The following is a 21,656-nucleotide window of genomic DNA, read 5'->3' as shown; positions in this document are numbered from 1 at the left end:
ACACACACACACACACACACACACACACACACATACACACACACACGTATATACAAAACTAACACACATTGCCCATTTTGTCCACCTGTCCTGTCACTAACTGAATTTTTCGTGGTTGTTTCACGTATTGTCATTTAGCCATTTGAAGCATCCCTCACTCCCGCTTTACTGAAAAAGTATGAAATGTACCAAGATAGGAAAAAAGCCCATCTGATTTTTTTGTGTTGCAGAATACGGTAAAAGGCATTACATGAAACGAAAATTAAGATGGTGAACCTTGTGATTTTTGTGTGTGTGTGTGTGTGTGTGTGTGTGTGTGTGTGTGTGTGTGTGTTTTGGGAGGAGGTGGGGGTGACACTTTAAAAATGACTTTCATTACAGATTTGTAAATCTTTGTGTGCATAATCCAGCATTTTAATAATTTTGTGCTCTAGTTGATTCTTTTATCTTTTTAATCAGACTGATTCATAAGTAACGTTATAGTGGTTACAATCTAATAAGCCACTTTGTGTATTTAAGCTGATTTGCGAAAATGACCCACATTTCAAAATGGCCTCCAAACTGTAGCTTTGATCAGAAAATTTTGCAAAAAATATTTTAAACCTCCTTGATTAAGTACTTTCTTACATAAAATTTTCACAAATATCCATGACATGAGGGCAATGGCCACTGGGTGATTTTAAGTTACGTAGATAATTTAATATTACGATAGGTTGACAATTTCTACTTTGGGACCATCTAATCACAACTGAGAGAAACACAATTTTTTTGCCATACACATTTTGCCATTTTTCTTTGCAAGGCATCTTCAGCGGCAGATTTTGTGGATGGTGATGTATATGTGGTGGTCTTGTTCCTTTTTTACAGCTGTTCTTCTTCTTATAACTGCCATTTGAAATGTCATTGTCACTCTTCACAGCTCTTGGTCCCAAGGTAAAAATTACCAACATTCAGTAATAACATACACTACTGAGGATGACAGAACTACAGAAGTGAAAGAGGCCATTGAACATACACACTGAGAAACGAATGTCAAAAGATCTCACTGATTGTAGTAAATTAGGCCATTAGAAGTATCTGTACAAAACATCAGAAATCGTTTTTATATCTTAGGACTAACATAATGGAACTAACAATTGTAGTTGCCACAGTTCCAGCACACTGGGGGCAAGAGGTAAATTGCTTCCATCAATATTGAGCACTATTTGTAATAGTTAACTAAACTCATGATTTAAAGTGGTGCAAACAAGGTAAGGAAAGAATCATGATGAACAATCATAATGAACTTGAAAATTTGTCGAGGAGCCCAGAAACAACAATATAAAAAGATGATAAATAGCATTTCAATGATCCTCAGGAGTTCACATTGATGACTGGTTTCTGAATATGAATGATAGAGTTACAGGGATGATTCAGCTGAGTGGTTTTAACAACCGATTAGTTAGTAGATTGCTTTTTAATTCAGTAGTTTTTTCAGCTGAATGAAACAACCATGTGAAAGTATTCTCTGCAACCAAGCCAGCTGTATGTGTGTTTTTCATTCGCTATCCAGGTTTGAGTGGTTTCACTTAATGTGAGACAACTGACTGACACAAGTCTCTGGCAGCTACATCTGTTATATGATTGTTTTCAACTCAGTCTCTGGATTTGAATGATTTACTTTTTTTTCTGTCTGGGCACATGACATAACCGTTGGCAGCTCCCTACTGACATCCAGCATGCAGGGGCGACCTCCTACGCTACTGCAGTTTCAAACTGCACCAGTGCAAGGTGGTGACCTAGCCGCTGGCTCATTTTTGGGAACCACGGTAGCATACCAACCACTTCTTCAAACTGGCTGTGCTCTTTGTGGCAGCAGGAGGCTGTCGTGAAACACAGGAGACTAATGCATGATCTCAAAGGGCAAGAACCAGTTTTCAAGTAGCTGAGATCACACTTTTTCAGTGAAACAGAATGAAAAACAGTTGCTAAAATTTAGCAATGTTCCTTCTTCTTCCAGTACCCCTAAGGCACTTTTATCCTCAACTTTATATCCCCAAATATGCATCAGTGTAGTTAGTTACTTTTAATTGTGTCTGGAACCATTTAATCCACAGCAAAGCATTAATCAGTTTTAAGTGATGAAAAGAAGAATTATTCACTTCAGTACATAACATACGTATTGAAAAAGATGGTGTGACTTACCAAACAGGAAAGCGCTGGTAGATAGACACAATAAAACACACACACACACACACACATGCCTGTCCCTTTTTCCCCCTAAGGTAAGTCTTTCCGCTCTCGGGATTGGAATGACTCCTTACCCTCTCCCCTAAAACCCACATCCTTTCGTCTTTCCCTCTCCTTCCCTCTTTCCTGATGAAGCAACCGTGGATTGCGAAAGCTTGTAATTTGTGTGTGTGTTTGTGTGTTTTTGTCTCAGCTGCCACCCATTCCATATCAAACGGTCCCTTCCCTACAGCTTAGGTCTTCGTGGCAAACGAATCTGCTCCAGTCCTGAATCCCTGAACCATTACACCAATAACCTGAAAACAGCTTTCATATCCCACAACTACCCTCCCGACCTGGTACAGAAGCAAATACCTAGAGCCACTTTCTCATCCCCTCAAACCCAGAACCTCCCACAGAAGAACCCCAAAAGTGCCCCACTTGTGACAGGATACTTTCCGGGACTGGATCACACTCTGAATTTGGCTCTCCAGCAGGGATACGACTTCCTCAAATCCTGCCCTGAAATGAGATCCATCCTTCATGAAATCCTCCCCACTCCACCAAGAGTGTTTTTCTGCCATCCACCTAACCTTCGTAACCTCTTGGTTCATCCCTATGAAATCCCCAAACCACCTTCCCTATCCTCTGGCTCCTACCCTTGTAACCGCCCCTGGTGTAAGACCTGTCCAATGCACCCTCCCACCATCACCTACTCCAGTCCTGTAATCCGGAAGGTGTACACGATCAAAGGCAGAGCCACATGTGAAAGCACCCACGTGATTTACCAACTGACATGCCTACACTGTGAAGCCTTCTATGTTGGAATGACCAGCAACAAACTGTCCATTTGCATGAACGGACACAGGCAGAGAGTGTTAGTTGGTAATGAGGATCACCCTGTGGCTAAACATGCCTTTGTGCACGGCCAGCACATCTTGGCACAGTGTTACATCATCCGGGTTATCTGGATACTTCCCACTGACACCAACGTAACAGAACTCCGGAGATGGGAATTTGCCCTTCAATTTATTATCTCTTCCCGTTACCCACCAGGCCTCAACCTCCGCTAATTTCAAGTTGCCGCTGCTCGTACCTCACCTGTCATTCAACAACATCTTTCCCTCTGTACTTCCGCCTCGACTGACATCACTGCCCAACCTCTTTGCATTTACATATGTCTGCCTGTGTCTGTATATGTGCGGATGGATATGTGTGTGTCTGTGAGTGTATACCTGTCCTTTTTTCCCCCCTAAGGTAAGTCTTTCCGCTCCCGGGATTGGAATGACTCCTTACCCTCTCCCTTAAAACCCACACCCTTTAGTCTTTCCCTCTTCTTCCCTCTTTCCTGATGAAGCAACCGTGGGTTGCGAAAGCTTGATATTTGTGTGTGTGCGTGTGTGTGTGTGTTTTTTTTTTATTGTGTCTATCTACCAGTGCTTTCCCATTTGGTAAGTCACAGCATCTTTTTTAAGTATATTTTTCCCATGTGGAATGTTTCTTTCTATTATATATAATGTTTATTTTAACTTAACATGTCCCCTGCAGATGTCTTCACTTACCCCAATGGGTAGGGCTACCCTCCAGGGTATACGTGTGCCCTTGTTGTACACCCCTGCTTTAGTTCAATTAATGAAAGTACTACAGATTGGTTTCACTCAGATGAATGAATGAATGGGTAGCTCAGTGAGCAAAAACCCTAAAGAGTGGTTTCAATTTCAAGAATGAACACAAGGTTCAACCAACAGGAAAAACACAGATTGGTTTCATTTTAAAAGAAAAAATGAATAATTCAATCGATATGAAAAACTACAGTGGCCTGAATCGATTGTTTTCACTCAGGTACTCACACAGACTGCATACATTCGAAAGAAATGAATTAATAGTCTAACTGACTGAATTGATTGTTTTCATTTGATTGCTCCCATAGACTGGTTTCCTTCAAAAGAACGAGTGACTAATTCAGCCAGTACATAAAACTACAACCATATGAATCTGTTGTTCTCCAGCAGTTGACTGAATCAATTGTTTTCACTCAGTTGTTCCCATCACTATAAAATTGTGCTATAACTTTGTCAAGAAAAACTTAAAAAACCTAACTTACATTATGCTTGTAGGAGATGTCAATATTTGCATTTCATGGTACAATTTGTTGTTGTGGTCCCTGAAGAATGCTGCAGCTGGTGGACATTGACTTTATTCAGATTTTCACTGCAGACAATTAGTTGAATTATAAGCATGACTGTAAGCATTCACATGCTTGGTGACACTTTGAGTGACAGTAACATCACGCTTTCTCTCTTCCCAAAAGGGTGGTGATAACGCAAAAGAGGCAGTGAAAGTAAGAATCAAGTATTAGTTGGTTACATTGTATGAATTTATTTATAAATGGTTTGTTAATGAAAATGGAATGCCTATTTTATGTGAATTTCAGATATAAATCTTTTGTTGATGCCATTTTAGCTGCTGCACCCTGTTATAAGTTTACAGCAGTATGTACAGTACTTTCTATTGAATTGTAAGTGACAGCACACTACTTTTGTGGGTGACTGACTGTTAGACAAATACTTTTAAATATTTGCTTAGGTAATGGAGTCAGCTAACTTCGTTGAAAGAACCACAAGCATTTCATTCAGAAACACCACCAGGATGTGCAGTGTGCTACTGATGACCAGAATTTGAGAAATCGTGACCAATTCAGTATTTGTAGAAAATGTTGTTATATTAATTGCAGTTTGATATTCCCTGTAATTATTTGTAATTAAATAATGAAGTATAGTAATAATAATAATAATCATCATCATTATAGTAGAAAATCAGGATGAAATGTAACAATGTTATGAAAAGGACAGTTACTACTCACCATACAGCATAGATGCTGAGTCGCAGATAAGCACAACAGAAAGACTGTTGGAAAGTGTGCTGCTGGCCAACAAGGCTTTCGTTGAAAACAGACAACATGCACACGAACACACACTGACACAAACGCAACTCACACACGCTTAACCACAGTCTCTGACAGTTGAAGCTAGATGGCAAGCAGCAGCACTTGATGGGAGAGGCAGCTGGGTGGTGGGGGTAAGGAGGTGCTTGGGGGGGGGGGGGGGGGGGAAGAGGGACCAAAGACTGAGGGTGCATTGGTGGTCCACCAATGCAGCCTCAGTCCTCAGTCTTTTTTATTTCTCTTCTCTTCAGCTAACCCCCTCCCCCCATCCTCTGTCAACGTCCCGACTGCACCTAGCTGCCCTAGCGTCTCTTCACTACATCCCTACATGCTCCCACAATCACCACTTTACCGTCCCGTCCTGTGCCCCTACCCTGCTATCCCTCCCCCTCCCTCTCCCCCTCCCCACCTCAACCTCCTCCTTACCCCCACCACCCAGTTGGGTCTCCCATCATGCACTGCTGCTTGCAGTCTGGCTTCACTTGCCAGAGACTGTGGTCTTGTGTGTGTGTGAGTTGCATTTGCGTCAGTGTCTATTTTCGACGAAAGCATCAGTGGCTGATAGCCCATTTTCCGACAGTCTTATTGTTGTGCCTATCTGTGACTCAGCATCTCTGCTATATGGCTGAGTAGTAACTGTCCTTTTCATAATATTGTTGTATTGTTATAGTAGTTATGTTGTCTGAGTGGCATAAAATATTGTTGACGCTGCTGTTATGTACTTATTACTCTAATCCTTTACAGCGAAACATTGTTATTTTTAAGATAAATCGTTGTTTCCTTTTAAATAATGTATTTACTACCAGACTATGTTGTAGTAGAAGTTGACTACTTTTGATCACCTCGAGTGCTTCTGGTAATTGTTACAGGCAGTCACAGGTAGCACAGGCACTTCGTGCGTTCTGAGGATGTTGAGAAGCGAAGAGCTGTGGCACTCTGATGCTGGTCCCCCTCCACTGGCTCAGCTTGCTCTCTCCCAGTCGCTAGCAAACTTTGACCTTGTGCACTTACACCGGCAGCTAGCAACAGCACTGCAGATGATGATGGCATTCAGTATGAGGCTGCCACGACCAATTGCAACACTTTTTGACACAATGGTAAGTGCTCTCTCTCTCTCTCTCTCTCTCTCTCTCTCTCTCTCTCTCTCTCTCTCTCTCTCTTTCTTTCTCTCTTTTGATTAGGAGAGATGTGCAGGTTGTTTTCTCTTAATTCAAAGTTAGTATTTTGTGGTTGTTTCTTTTTCTTCACATACAACTATTGAAATTTATTGCTCAACTTTGTACCCCCAACTATGCTTCAGCTTAGTAGGTGTGAATTATTGGCCACTCCAAAAAAAGATTTTACTGCCAGAGTCATCAGAATGAGAGGACAAGGCTCACCCAGAAATTAAATTTCTCATTTTTTTAAATTTTGTGTTTTATTTTTTAAGCACAGTTACATGAAAAACTTTAATGGCAACAGATACAGTGATGTATGAGCTATTTTTTGACATAATCACCAACAAAAATGAGACCTTGTCACATTGTGGAATCAACTTTTCTATTCTTGTGTCATAGAAGCCTGCCCTTTGGAAGGGGCCACTTGGCACACACTTTTCTGAACATCAGGCACTTATTGATAGTTTCATCCAACAAGGATTGCATTATCTGTGGAAAATGATAGCGGAGATCCATAAATGTGGAGTGATGGTTTTCCGTTATGTGCGGTTTCACCCACTTCCACAAGGTCATCATTGATGAGGGACATGTGCCCACGGCCCTCTTCAATATGGATGATTTGATGACTTTCGAAAAATTCCCTCCACCATCAGTGCACCACCTGTTTGCTTGTGACCTTTGATCCCCACAACTTACACAGCTGACGATGAATTTAGATTGCTGCTATGTTTTGTGCCTTGGTTAGTTAGATAGTTTGTTAGTTAATGTTCCATAGATCAGTTGAACAATTCTTTTATCGGAATGATGTAGGATGAGTTAGTTTCAGGATATGTATACATTATTAATGTTAACTGTAATGAACCCTTTTTTTAGTCCTATGCATGCAACTCACTTAAAAAGAAGTTTTTTTTTCTTTATATGTATCCTGGCCAGCAGTTTCTGAGTAGAAATTTGTCAGTGGAGTAGAAGGAGTTATCCAGGAGAAATCATTTTAAGATATATTTAAAACTTGCTTTACTGCCTGTCGGGACATTTTATGGTGTTGGGTAACTGATCAAAAATTTTTGTTGCTTCACATTGAACTGCTTTCTAAGCCACTGTTAGCTTTCTTTAATAATGGATAGTAAAGTTCATTTTTCCCTGTAGTGCTGTAAGTATGAACAACAGTATTCTTTTGAAATTTTGATGCATTACTTACGATGAATTTCAGTATTGAATATATGTATTGTGAGAGTGTAGTTAGAATGCCTAGTTCCTCGAAGAGGTACCTACGTGGCCTCCATAGGTAGACACCATGTATCTTTCTTACTACTCTTTTGTGTGCAGTCAGTACTTTCTTTCTAAGTGATGACTTACCCCAGAAAATTATTCTATAAGACTGTACTTAGTGGAAATATGCAAAATACAGTAAACTCTTGGTTATCTGCAGGAAAATTATCCGCTTAGCAGATTATTGATGTCCTATTTCTCCTTTCTTTTCTTCTTCTTCTTCTTCTTCTTTTATCACTGAAAATTTTTCTTCAGTCTGGGAGTGGTTGCAGTGATTGATGATGATCTCATGTTACAACATGAGGGTAGTAAACAAGTGATGGACTCTGATTGTTGTAGGACATAGTCATTGGTTTCTGTTAGTGGCGAATAGTATCTGAAAAGCGAAAGCATGTTGTGTTAATGAAATAGGAGAAACTGGAACTAATACACAAGTTTGATAAATCCAATATTGGTACACAAACTCCGGAATTGATGTTCAGTGTGGGTGAAACTAAAAGGAGACTATCCAGACAGGTCTCAGAAGGCCCAATACTACCGATCTACCTCATCCTCAACCAGCAACATAACTGGCTGTGTATATGGGGGGGCATGTTGTCAGCACTACCCTCTCTTGGCCATTATCCATTTTCGTGACTGGAACCACTACTACTCAGTCAAGTAGCTTCTCAGTTGGCCTCACAAGGACCGAGAGCACCCCGCTTGCCAACAGCACTTGGCGAGCTCAGACGGTCACCCGTTCAAGTGCTAACCAAACCCGACAGTGTTTAACTTCAGTGATCTAACAGGAACCATGTTACCACTAAACAAGAATGTGGGTGAAACTGTGATCCATGGTATTTGGAAAACCAATGACAAAATAATTCAGTGCACTAGCAGTTTAACAGGGAAGGCTGTGAAAATGTCAACTTACGCAGAACTGAATAAAGCTGTGTTCTAATGGTTTCAGCAGAAAAGAGTAGAGGGCACACAAGTATCTGGCCCAGTATGTATCAGATGAGCCCAGTTTTTCTTCAAAAACTTGTGGTTTTAAGGAGATTTTAATGCATTGTCTTGCTGGTTAACAAGGTTAAAACAGCATAATGGTATCTGGAGATTGCTATCCAAGGAGGAAAGTTAGTAGGGATAATATGGTTGAATTTTGTAGTGATTTCCAGGAGTTTATTGCATGGGAAAATTTAGAGCTGAAGCAAATAAACCGTGCAGACAAAACTGGGTTGTTTCAGAAGTGTCTGCCAACAAGGACTTCAGCTTTCAAGACAGAGCATAGTGCACCTGGTTATAAATCAAACAAGGAAAGGATAACTGTGTTGTGTTTTGCTGATGGTACAGGACCATTTAAAGTCAAGCTTGGTGTAATAGGTAAAGTTAAAAACAGTGCTGTTTCAAAGGAAAAGAATTGCATAATTTACCCACCCATTATTTTCACCAGAAATGGGCCTAGATGGATCACACAATATTTCAAACATGGTTCCATAATTGCTTTGTGCCACAGGTGCGAGAACATTTAATGTTCAAGAGTCTATCTAGAAGAGCTGTATTGTCACTGGACAGTGTGCCATCGCATCTGGATGAAAATGTTCTGTTAACAGATGATGGAATGATAATTGTAAAATATTCACTTCCTAATGTTGTAGCCTTAATCCAGCCAATGGATCAGGGTGTCATTGTTGCCATGAAGAAAATTTGTAGAGGAAGTCTGCTACAAAAACTTATTGTGAGGGTAGAAATCGTCAAACGTTTTAGAAACAGTTAACTGTTCTAGACACAATTTATAAAGTGTTTAAATATAGCCAAGTCTTGGAAAAACATTAATCCTAAAAAATTGATGAAATCAGTAATTCTGATGATGGAGAAGACTGCTCATTAGCACCGTTAGCTGCTGTTTCAAAAAGTACAACAGGATCTGAAACTGTTTACGTAAAAAATTTTCTGAATGGTCTGACATCAGCTGTACAGAGCCGGATCGTGAGATGTTGAGTAATAGTACTGTTGTTCAGCAGATACAAGGGATACCTGAGGAGATGAACGACAGTGACAAAGATGACAACATTCCTCTAATTCCAGGAACAGTAACCATTCATTTATCAGCATGTAAGTGGGCTAAAGCGTTACTGGACTACCTGGTACATTAAGAAGATGTTGCCCATTCTGACAAGTTGGTGACGCATAAAGCTCATAGTGTGATATGTAAAAGACAAGTTAGCTCTCTGAGACAGAAATCAGTTGAAGACTATTTTGTTTCAAACTAGTGTAATGTAAGGTGAAACTGGATTTCGGTTTTTGAACAACCTTAATACAGGACTATGTACTTTAATTGTGGATTATCCATGGAATATGATTATGCCCAGTATTCAAGTCCCCACTTACCATGGACAGTTGAGAGTTTACTGTATGTCAGTGTTAATTCACATGTTTCCAAGGTTAGCAATTATATTAAGAGCAAATGTAGCTGAATGTAATTGTTTGAGAAGCTCAGTAATGTGCTTCTTCCAGTTCAAGTTTTCATCTACATGTACACCCAGACATTTGGAGCATTCTATCGTATTTAACACTCCTCTTCATGTGCTACATCTGTTGTTGATATGACTCTTATTTGTTGTACAAAATTAACTATAGTGTGCTTTTTTCTTCTAAAATTTAGGGAGAGTCCATTTTCTAATAACCACTTAAGTCTTTGGAAAATATCCTTACCATATCTTCTGTCGCTTTCACTGTAATGTAGACTCGCATTCGGAAGGACGACGGTTCAATCCCGCGTCCGGCCATCCTGATTTAGGTTTTCCGTGATTTCCCTAAATCACTCCAGGCAAATGCCGGGATGGTTCCTCTGAAAGGGCACGGCCGACTTCCTTCTCCATCCTTCCCTATTCCGATGAGACCGATGACCACGCTGTCTGGTCTCCTTCCCCAAACCAGCCAGCCAGCCAGTCACTGTAATGTAATTTACTAAAGCACTAGTGTCATATGCAAAAAGTACCAATTCTGTTTGTTGGATGTTAACTGGAAGGTTATTCATCCAAAATTGAATCCAAGGACCTTCTGTTATGATTTCCCCCCAGTCACTAAAATTTTCTGCCCCTCCAACATTGTTTGAATTATTCAGAACAACTTTTTGTGTTGTGTTCATTACATATGATTCAAACCCACTGTGTGTAAAACTATCAGTCCCATAAAACATGATCTACACAATCAAACACCTTGGAAAGATCACAAAAAATACCAACTAGTGATAATTTATTATTTAACGTTATAGTATTTGTTGAAAAAATGTTTATTTACATCTAAATCTTCATCTATACTTTGCAAACCATAGTGAGGTGCATGGTAGAGGATACAGTTATTAAGGTACCAGTTGTTAGGGTTTCTTCCTGTTCCATTCACATATGGAGCACAGGAAGTATGATAATTTTGATGCCTCTGTGTGTGCAGCGATTATTCTAATCTTATTCTCACGATACATAGGGGGTTGTAGTATGTTCCTAGAGTCATCATTTAAATCCAGTTCTTGAAACTTTGTTAATAGACTTGCTCGGGATAGTTTATGTCCATCTTCAGGAGCCCTCCAGTTCAGTTCCTTCAGTATCTCTGTGACACTACAAACCTGTGATCATTAATGCTACCCTTCTCTATATACGTTCAGTATTCCCTGTTAGTCCTATCTGATAATGGTACCACAACACGCTTGAGCAATATTCTACATTGGGTAGCATGAGTGATTTATAATCAATCTTCTTCTTCTTTTTTTTTTACTGATTGCACTTGTATGAGCTGGACAATACTCATTGATATTATAGTCACAAGATTTGACAGTTTTTCATTTTGTAAAGTGAAAAATTTTAAATTTCTGAACATTTAGAACAAGTTGATAGTCTATGCAACATGTTGAAATCTTATCAAGATAAATAGCATTCACAGTTGAATAACCTTTCTAGAATCCAAACTATGAACTGTTTCTACTTACGTATGAGACTACTCTTTTCAAATATTTTGGAAAAAAATGTCAGTAGGTAAAGGCTGTGTCACCCTTCTTATGATGAGGTTTACGGTGACAATTACATATTTTAATATTTTAAACTGTTTGGAAAAATTCCCTGTGCGAGGATGTATTACATATATCCCACTAAGGACATTAATTATTAAGTTGGAACAACTTTTCAGAATTCTGTTTGAAATTCCATCATCACCACATGATCTTATGTTTTTTAGAATTTTTTATAATTCTGTTAATTTCAGTTAAGGATGTTGATGCTACATCTAGTTGCTTAAAGTTGTGTGGAAAGACATTTTAATACATTCTCTTGCCTCTTCAACTGAATTGTTTAATCCTGTTTCTGCTGGTACATTAAGAAACTGATTGTTAAAACTACTTGCAACTTGTGAATTACCAGTCACACCATTGTCATGTAGTTTAATTGTAATGATTTCTTGTACACTGACTGGATATCCTGTCTCCCATTTGATAATGTCCCATATAGTTTTAACCTTATTGTTTGCATTATTTATTTCTGTCAGGATATTCATACTTCTGGACAACTTAATGACTTTCCTTAAAATACCACAGTATTGTTTTCTTTCTTTTTGTGTAGTTTCAAGTAATGTTGGATCTTGACTTCGATCTTAATATAAATTTCCCTCTTACTTTTACATGAAATGTTAATTCCCTGTGTCATCCATGCCCTGTCTTCTGAATAACTTTTTAGGAAAGCAGTTTTCAGATATTGACACAAAACTTTCTAAGGAATAAATTGAGTTTGACATTACCACCTCTTTCACCCGAGACCACCTCTTTTAATGTACTCTTAAAACTCTTTGTGTCCTGTTCTCATTAGTCAGCCTCACTGCATTATGTGGACCTGTCTCGGGAATGTAACATTCCATGTTGTTTATTTCCATTAATTGTGCATCTTGATCAGACAGTCCATTAATTTCAGTACGCATTAATTGTTTCAGTCTGAGCACTGTCTACAAAAAAATGTTATCAATCAGTTCCTGCATGCAATTTGAAAAATTGGTAGCCTGCAAAGAAGAAGAAGAAGAAGAAGAAGAAGAAGAAAAAGAGAGAAAGAAAGGACAAACAGAAATATAAATGTTGTAGGAAAGTTCTGGGTGCATGTGAATACTTTTGGATTACAGGAGACCACTCGCTGGAAAGCAGACCTGCTGATTCATTGATAGGCACATACAGACAGAAAGGAAGCTTGCTAGCTGTCAGAATAATCCTTTTTTTGAGCTATAATAAATTATACACACATACACCTACGCATATACACGGCTGTGCCCCTACAGTGTCTCAGCAGGATGAAAAGTGCCAGTGCTGTATTTTACCAGGTGGGGGCTGTGTCAAGTGGGGTCTGTAGAGGGAGGGAGGGGGGGGGGGGGGGGGGGGGGAGAGAGAGAGAGAGAGAGAGAGAGAGAGAGAGAGAGATATAGGTGGGAGGCAGAAAGAGAAATTGGGGGTTGGTGACTAGCACTCGGAGGGAGGAAGTCAGTATGCCGAATATGAGTGTGAGAGAGATGGGTAGCAGGTACATGGGCTGGGTATGTGATATCAAAGCCAGTGGGGAGTGCCACAGCCTGAAGATGACACGAGGGTGTGGATCGGAAAGGGGTGATTGACAGAGGATAGGCCAGGATGATTAAAGGAGTGAAGGGTATGTTGCAGGAATAACTCCTATCTTCGTAGTTGTCCATCCTACCCAACACAAACCTCACCACAACCTGCAAAACTTGCTGAAATACAGCACTGGCACTGTTTATCCAGCTGACACCATGTAGGGACATGGGAATGGGCATAGGCCTTTTTTTTTAAACTGTAGCTGAAAAAAATATCATTCCGAAAGCTGGCAGTATTTCTTTCTTTTTGTGCGTGTGTTTATATCTATGACTCAATGCTTTTGCTTTTCAGTGAGAAGTAACCTGTACTCCGAAAATATATTTAAAAGAAGGAAGCTCATTTTAATAGTATTTGCTGCACTAGGAATGTGTTCGTTAAAGTTAAAACTGATTGTGTGTACATATCCCGTAAACCAGTTCATTCCTCATCATTTTGATACAAAAAACATTCAAATGATCTATGGAACAACTGCTTCTGCAGAAAGAAAAAGCTCTATGGGCGGACGAAATCGAAATGTTCCCGGGCAAGGCTACAGGTAGCATTGAATCTCCCTGAAGCTCCCAGGAGTTCACGTGACACTCCTAATGTGAGAAACCCATAAGATACTATGTAAGTGTTAGCCCAGGAACTTTTAGTACCCCCCCCCCCCTGCCCCCCCCCCTCCCCCCCCCCCCCCCTCCCCACACACACACACCTGATAAAATCCTAAATGACACTGTTTTTGAGCCGTGAGACCCACATTAGAAATTATCTTATTTCCTTGTTAGTGAAAATTTCTGTTTTTCCTTGTTCTGTGGCTTATGAAGTGACAAAAATAAGAAATTATGTTGAGGAGAAGTGTCTGAAGTTTTTAATGTATAAACTATTAAATTCTCATGCGATAGATTATGTTGTAGATGAGTTTTTATCAATGGTCGTGTAGTTGAATATTGAATAAAATATGTCTGTTTTATACCATGGCAGTTGTGCATTCATACCTGTCTAATTAGACCATAGAATGATAGAACTCAATGAAAATGGGTTATTTTATATCTCGTAGATATAATACATACAATGAAAAAAATGGAAGGTGACAAGTTTCCAACAATTCAGTTTATTTTGTTATGGATGCACAAACTGAAAAGTCTTTGTAACTCAGAGCCTGACAGTACATAGGTACATACATTTAAATTACTGTAGACACGTCTCATGTTTAACAAATGAAAACTGCGCTTAATTGCAAAACACCGGTTTTATGGTCACCAGCATTTTGGCAGCACAGTAAAATGGTTGTATTATCATCTATTAACTGTAGTCTACAAGTGCTGAAACATTGCTGTCTTCGTCTCACAGATGGGAAGGTGGAAATTCCGACATTGCACAGGATAGTAACAATTCTGTTGTTTGTATGTTTTTCAGAAGACTAAAGAAAAAACAGAAGAGTAAGTGTGGGACACATATATATGAAAGGAAGTGTCAAACTTGCAAATTAACTGGTAAAAACACACATGAAAAATGCGGTAGATAAAAGTTACATTACAGAAAACATTATATAGTCTTACTAGGTACTTTAGAAAATACACAGAATAAACTGTAATTTCATAAAGAAAAGTTTGTAAAGTTAATTTGTTTCTTCTTTGCCACTGCTACAGTATACACTGTTCCCTCAAAACTGAATAACTCTTTCATTATTTTGTCAGAAACTTTATGGCCTTCTGCTCTGCATTGCCTGGACCACTGCAACAAACAGCCTTCCACATCCTCATATTTTCCACGGTGAATGTGTGTCCAAGTACTATTAGCAGTTTTGAATACACTTGTCCTGTCTTCAGTTTCCTTTGCCTCAAGTATAATGGAATTTAAGGTAATTCCTAATTCCTTGGCAATATCCACTCACTTTCAATTGGTATCATCCCTCACTGTACAGTTCTGCATCTGACGTTTACGCTCACTCGAATTGCTCGGTGCATGTAGTTCCGCTAAGCCCGTCGGATGTCAGTACAGCTGCTTTGGACTGAGGGGATAATCATACTCAACTTCCATGACGCTCATTTGAGCATTGCACGCTCAAATTGCCTGGCTGTCTACTGTAGGTACCTGAGTGCCGCTCAGTTGCCCATTGTAGGATCACAGCGCTTGAACCTGAGGTGAAGGAGAGTGTGAAAGTGAAACTTGATTCGAAATAATATCTCCTGAGTGCAAAAGACAGTGGATGTAATAATGTTTGGGAGAGATTTTCATTAGTGACTGATGAGGATGTCGGCTACATGTACTGTAGCAAGTGCTCTGTTCTCCTGTCTTAAAGATCTGTCACCACACATCTGAAGGCACATGTCCACAGAGCATGACAAAGTGTATGTTCTGGAGCATTAGTAGTTTCAGTGAAAACTACAATAATTGAAAAGGTGCGTAGAAATGTATGTTCGAGACCTTTCATCCATTTGCATTAACATTAGGTGTAGGATTTCTTGCTTTATGTCAGGAGGTTGTAAGTGTCAGTTCAGAACTGGGACATGTAGATGTTTCCAACATTTTGCCTCATCTTATGATGGTAGTATGAAACACTGAAAGACAAGCCGATGAAATTCGAGTGAGTATGATGCCCAGCTTTATACATGGAATAGGTGTGAATGCATGAGGATGTACTGCAGAAATATGGACCGATGCATATGGGGAAATGTGTTACCTATCTAGTACTGTGCACTTTGACTATCAAGATGAGGTACTGCGAAACATGGTATTGGTGACAACTCACTTTTCCGAAAAGAAAAAAAAAAAAAAAAATGGCAAATTTATTAAGAACTACATTGCGGAAACTTTATTCAAATTTTTGGGAGTAAATACCCCAGCATTTTAATAAAATTTCATTTGCCACTGACCGAGGCACTAATCTATGGAACCCACTGCAATCCTTTCAGTACTATGCGTGCATTAAACTTTTTGAACACAGTCTTGAAACACTTGTTGGATTTGATAAATGGGTGTGGAGTGGTTTATCCCATGACTTATTCTGCTAAAGACAGTGTCCCTTTTGTGGAGAAAACTGGTGAAGTGAATTCAGTGCAGACAAACTAGAAGCAAGAAACAGAGTATAAGTGGGACAGGTCGTTTAGAATGCTACTGTGTGTAGTAAGGCAGTACAACAAAATCCTGGAACTGCTTCCAGAGAGAGGCATCTCTGAAAAACATACTGGTTACGACAAGAACACTGCAAAAGAACTCGTGAGATTTGTAGTGCCATTCAAAGATGTGATGAGAATGCTGGAATGCTGGAAGGTGACAAGTTTCCAAAAATTCAGTTTGTTTTGTTATGGATGCACAAACTGAAAAGTCTTTGTAACACAGAGCCTGAAGATACATAGGTATATACATTTAAATTACTGTAGACACACCTCATGTTTAGCAAATGAAAACTGCACTTAATTGCAAAATGCAGGGTTTTATGGTTACCAGCATCTTGGCAGCACAGTAAAATGGTCTTATCGCCACCTATTAACTGTAGATTCTACAAGTGCTGAAACATTGCTGTCTTTGTCTCACAGATGAGAAGGTGGAAATTCCGATACTGCACAGGATAGTAACAATTCTGTGGTTGTCCTTCCGATTACAGAAAATGATGTCTGTATCTGATAGAGATGAGACATTAAATACTGAGCATCAAATGTGCGATGAAATATCGGTTTCTGAAAAGCTAGAATAAAATTATAACGTGGATGTAACATCTTACCCTGCTTTTGTTGTATCTGTAGATATTTATTTATATCAATATAATAGAGGGAAACATTCCACATGGGAAAAATATATCTAAAAACAAAGATGATGTAACTTACCAAGCGAAAGCGTTGGCATGTTGATAGGCACACAGACAAATATAAACACACACACAAAATTCAAGCTTTCGCAACCAACGGTTGCTTCGTCAGGAAAGAGGGAAGGAGAGGGAAAGACGAAAGGATGTGGGTTTTAAGGGAGAGGGTAAGGAGTCATTCCAATCCCGGGAGCGGAAAGACTTACCTTAGGGGGAAAAAAGGACAGGTATACACTCGCACACACACACACACACACACATATCCATCCGCACATATACAGACACAAGCAGACATTTGATGTGTGTGTGTGTGTGCGCGAGTGTATACCTGTCCTTTTTCCCCCCTAAGGTAAGTCTTTCCGCTCCCAGGATCGGAGTGACTTCTTACCCTCTCCCTTAAAACCCTCTCCTTCCCTCTTTCCTGACGAAGCAACCGTTGGTTGCGAAAGCTTGAATTTTGTTTGTGTGTCTGTCCACATGCCAACGCTTTCGCTTGGTAAGTTACATCATCTTTGTTTTTAGATATATTTATTTATATCTGTAGATATTTATTTATAACTGTTGAGAGGCTGTCAGCTACACTCAGCAGCCGAGAAAATGAAGTATCTGTTTTCAGAGTGACTAGATTGTGGTCCATGTCACACTCAATCTAGTGACGAAGTTGACTTGTACGCAACCTGAATGGGTAGCCGTGACGATGAAGATCGTCTTGAAAGGTGAAATCATAACTGTAGTCTTTCCCATACCTCTCAAATTCAGCGAGAAGAATGTTTTGTGTTCCAGCCTCAAATTTGAATAGTGAAAGAAATTTCAGTGCAGTTCGGAAAATTATCTCAAACGGATGAAGCAAACTTATCTGAAGCGAGTTGTTTCATTGTAATTTCACCAACAGGGAATAATTTGGAGGCTATTTTGCTATTGCTAGATTTCTAATTTGTTTGGAAATCAAGTCCACATACATACATTTGAATCAATAAAGCAGAAGGTGTTATATAAAACAGGAATTGAAATTTTCATTATGAGACCAACGACAATTGGTAGTTACATAGTTTTCTTGTGAAACTGGAAATTGTTTCCAAATATTCGATATTGCATAAAGCACACTGTTTTCTCTAGTGGATCATAACAGTTTCACTATTAGACATTACTACCCTGGAATATACATCTACAGCATAACTAATGTGATGTGAGTAGTTCCATCAACTGGAGGGAGTATGTCAGAAATGACACTGGCCCACAGACAGGCAAAACTGCCACTATAACAGTTTCAACCGCAGCACTAGAGTAAGCTGCTTCTGCGCTCCCCACCCCACAGCGCTTCATTCAACCGCAGTCTGCCCACCTCGAGCATTCGTTCTCTGGCAAGCCGTGAATGAGTGTGGTGGGCACAAGCGAGCAAAACACCCTATTTGCAGACATCTACTTCACTGCACTGAAAAGTCATAGTTTTTCAGCGATCATAATACTTTTCTTCTTTCTTTCCCTTGTAATATTCATTTCTCACCATAATCAGAAATACAGTAAATATGGTACAGTAGCCTATACAGTAGACTTCATGAAGTAGTCGCATTTAATATGTGTGTTACTTCTCTGAATACAGATAAACTAATGATGTGCTGTGATGTGCTTTGGGATTCATGAACGACATGCAACAATACTTGTTCAGTTGCACCCTAATGCTGACTCAGCAGAGTTTGTGTAACTTCAGAAAAACAAATGACTGCTACACCTAGTACCAACCTTTCGTATGGCTATTGCCGCCACCTAAATGTAAGTTTCATACTTTATACTTTTTTTATACTGAACAGTATATGCATAACAACTGGTTTTTGGAGACTCTGTTGCTGCACTTTGTACTTTTGTTATATATCTGCCAGTCCGTAAAACAATCTCAAGTTTGCTACATTAAAAATTAAGCTTTAGATGGCTTCAAGCACTCCCTACAATGTGATTTTCTAGTTGACAATGCAACACAGGCAACTGCGACTACACCTCTCCGTCTGCAGTGCGATGTTAGTATATGGAGCGTGAGAGCTTACCAATCCTCGCGCTACAACCCCCTTCTCAAACTGGATGTCATAACTTGCGTACATTGAGGGCATTTCTCCAGGACTGAAGAAAAAAAATGTATAAGTGAAAAACGTATAAATGAAGCTTTACTGTATAGCTATTACTACAGGGAGTAGTGTAGTCTATGGAAAACTGCTGAAATCAAGCCAAGGGTAGAGTTATTTAGGAATGAGTTCTATATTTTGCCTTGTGCTTAATTTTTATTTTGAGATTTGTCTTGAACAGAACTTAAAATACTTCTGCATGCATACAAGATTATCTAAAATATGCCAAATTTTTTAACTTTTTGTATCTTGCAGAGCCAGGCAGCAATGTTTACAGATATGAGCTCAAACCCCCAACTACCTGGGCACTCACCTAATCCAAAGTTACTGAACAGCCGTACACAGTTCCTCCTGCGAGTCATTTCAGCTGCTATGCAGATGATACGGCCTGTTGATGGACTGGAAGATGCCACTTCATCCAAGGCAAGTTTAATTTTAGAAACCAAAGATTTTCTAAAAATTATAGCCAGTCTACTCAATATCACTTTGTACATTGCTTATTCAAAGAATCCAAGAGAGAATATTTTTGTCTTCTGGGTCCTTCAGAAGTCCTTTTGACAGTAGCATGAATCTGTTTTTGCATTCAATTTTTTGCCTGTGAAATAGCTGTACTTTATCAAAAAAGAAATGAGCAGAAAAAGAACCAGTGTAAAAGAGGTAAAGCAGACTATAGACAGAAATAAAGACGGAGGGGATAATAAAGAAAATTAACTTATTTGGATGAGAGAAAGAAGCAAGCAAAAGAGACATAATAGTTAAAGGTATAAGTCACCTGCCAGTCTATTTGTCTTCAATAATCATGCAACAGAACAGTGTAGGTTACAATACTATGTCCACCAGTGTGTTTTATCAGTCCAAATCGAAATGGTGTTGGCCATCAAGTGGCACAATTCACAGTTGGGCACAGGATGCTAGAGTTCAGTGACTTCTTCACAACCCATGCCATCTGTGTACTTCTCCCCAGCATCAGCTTTTTTTGGTTACGCAGATGGGAGTTACTCATGCAACACATCCTTCAGTCCCATGGTCCTCCTTGCCTCAGTCTCCGCAAACCCACCGGACCCACACCCTCTACCAAATAGTGTCCCCTTCCTTTGTCCTATAACCCCCTCCCATTTCTCACCTTCACACAATCATTATTGAGCCCTTCGTGAACTCACCAGCTCCAGTGCCCATGTGTCACATTCTTTTCCCCTGTACCTGCTGCTGCCCCCCTCCTGCATTCCCTGTTCATATCCTGCACACCAGGTGCCTCTCTCTGAGCTGCTTACCATCCCTCCCCAATCCCTCCTCCTGCTACCCATCTCTATCACGCTCTACCCACTATCCAGTTCCAGCAGTGTGTGTATAGCCAGCCCAGTATACTCACATAGGTGTGTCTGTGTAGAAAGGGTGGGAGGGGGGGGGGAGGTGAACATGTGTAATTTCTAACAGAAAAAGACATAGAGCTCAAAAGCTAGTGAACACTGTTTTCTGTTACGTGTGTCCACATATCAGTCTGCTGTAGGTGAGTGGTTGCAGTTCCCATATTTTACACAGTTTTCCATTCAGCAATTTCCGTTATTGCCATGAATCTTCATAGATATGTCATTCAAGATTGCTCAGTATTTATGTTGCTGATTTGTAAGTAATACATTATTCAAACTAGCTTTAACTAAAGTATTTATCCAGCAGCACTCATCACTTAATGATCAAACACAATGTGTTAAATCTCCACAGTGTACTGACTTGACTGCACTCTCCTTCTGAAAACATTTCCTTGCTTTATTGTTCTTTTCTTTGTAAGACTACTGCTACCTACACAAGGCCCATTCCATCAAAAGAAAAGCCACCTGTGTAGCAACTACTTTGATATATCGGCTATGTGCAAAAAGAAAGCGTATTCCATCCACACCCATATTTGCATGGCAACTATCAAAAAATGTTTTACTGCAGGTTCTGCAAAATGTTTAGTTTACTACTTGGGCCACACAGGCTGTTGTTGTCCATACATATGTACATGCATACACTCATTAATGTGGTTTAGTCAGAGACTTTGTAAATGGAGAGCTCTTTTAAGAGTAATGCTTAGGTTAAGGAGGAGGAGAACAGTGCCATGGCAATGCATGGGGGAAAATCTCACTGACAGTCTGGATGAGTACTAGGGCAGAACCCTGTTGCACAGCACACTTCGCAAGGCTAGTTATGACCTTGATATTTGTTCTCCCTTCCAGTATCTGTTCTTCACTTATTCTCAGGCGGGTATTTGTTCTACAAAAATCACTTGGTACTTTCCACCAACTGGGTCTCAGATTCAGGTAATTTTTCTAGTCCTGCTCTCTTTTCTTCTGATGTTTCTTTTCCTTGGATTTCATTTTATTATATTTTTTCCTCCCTCAACCATTTTTAAAGAACTTGTTTGTTCCTTTTTGGCTTGTTTATAGTGTATTTTCTCTTCTCTTTTACTTACTGCTTCATCTTTTCAAATCTCATCCATTACCAACAATACATTTTTCCTTTCTCATATTGCCCAGTAAGTGAGCTTGACCAAGAGTTCCAGGTGAATTTTCCAGTAACAGGA

At 39.6% G+C, this 21,656-nt stretch overlaps 1 protein-coding gene across 1 annotated transcript in view; it reads left to right on the top strand.

Annotated features, from left to right (window-relative positions):
- LOC124619698 (rab3 GTPase-activating protein non-catalytic subunit) overlaps window positions 1–21,656 on the top strand; it is a 170,878-nt gene that overhangs the window by 130,055 nt on the left and 19,167 nt on the right. The window contains exons 21-22 of the mRNA XM_047146253.1: window positions 6,022–6,249; window positions 19,352–19,519. Of these exons, the coding sequence (XP_047002209.1) occupies window positions 6,022–6,249; window positions 19,352–19,519 (396 nt within the window). The remainder of the gene's footprint in view (window positions 1–6,021; window positions 6,250–19,351; window positions 19,520–21,656) is intronic.

The sequence above is a fragment of the Schistocerca americana genome, chromosome 6 (genome assembly GCF_021461395.2).
Source record: "Schistocerca americana isolate TAMUIC-IGC-003095 chromosome 6, iqSchAmer2.1, whole genome shotgun sequence".
NCBI classification, from domain to species: Eukaryota; Metazoa; Arthropoda; class Insecta; order Orthoptera; family Acrididae; genus Schistocerca; species Schistocerca americana.
The sequence above is the reverse complement of the archived record's forward strand: the minus strand, read 5'-3'. Positions and strand labels throughout refer to the sequence as shown.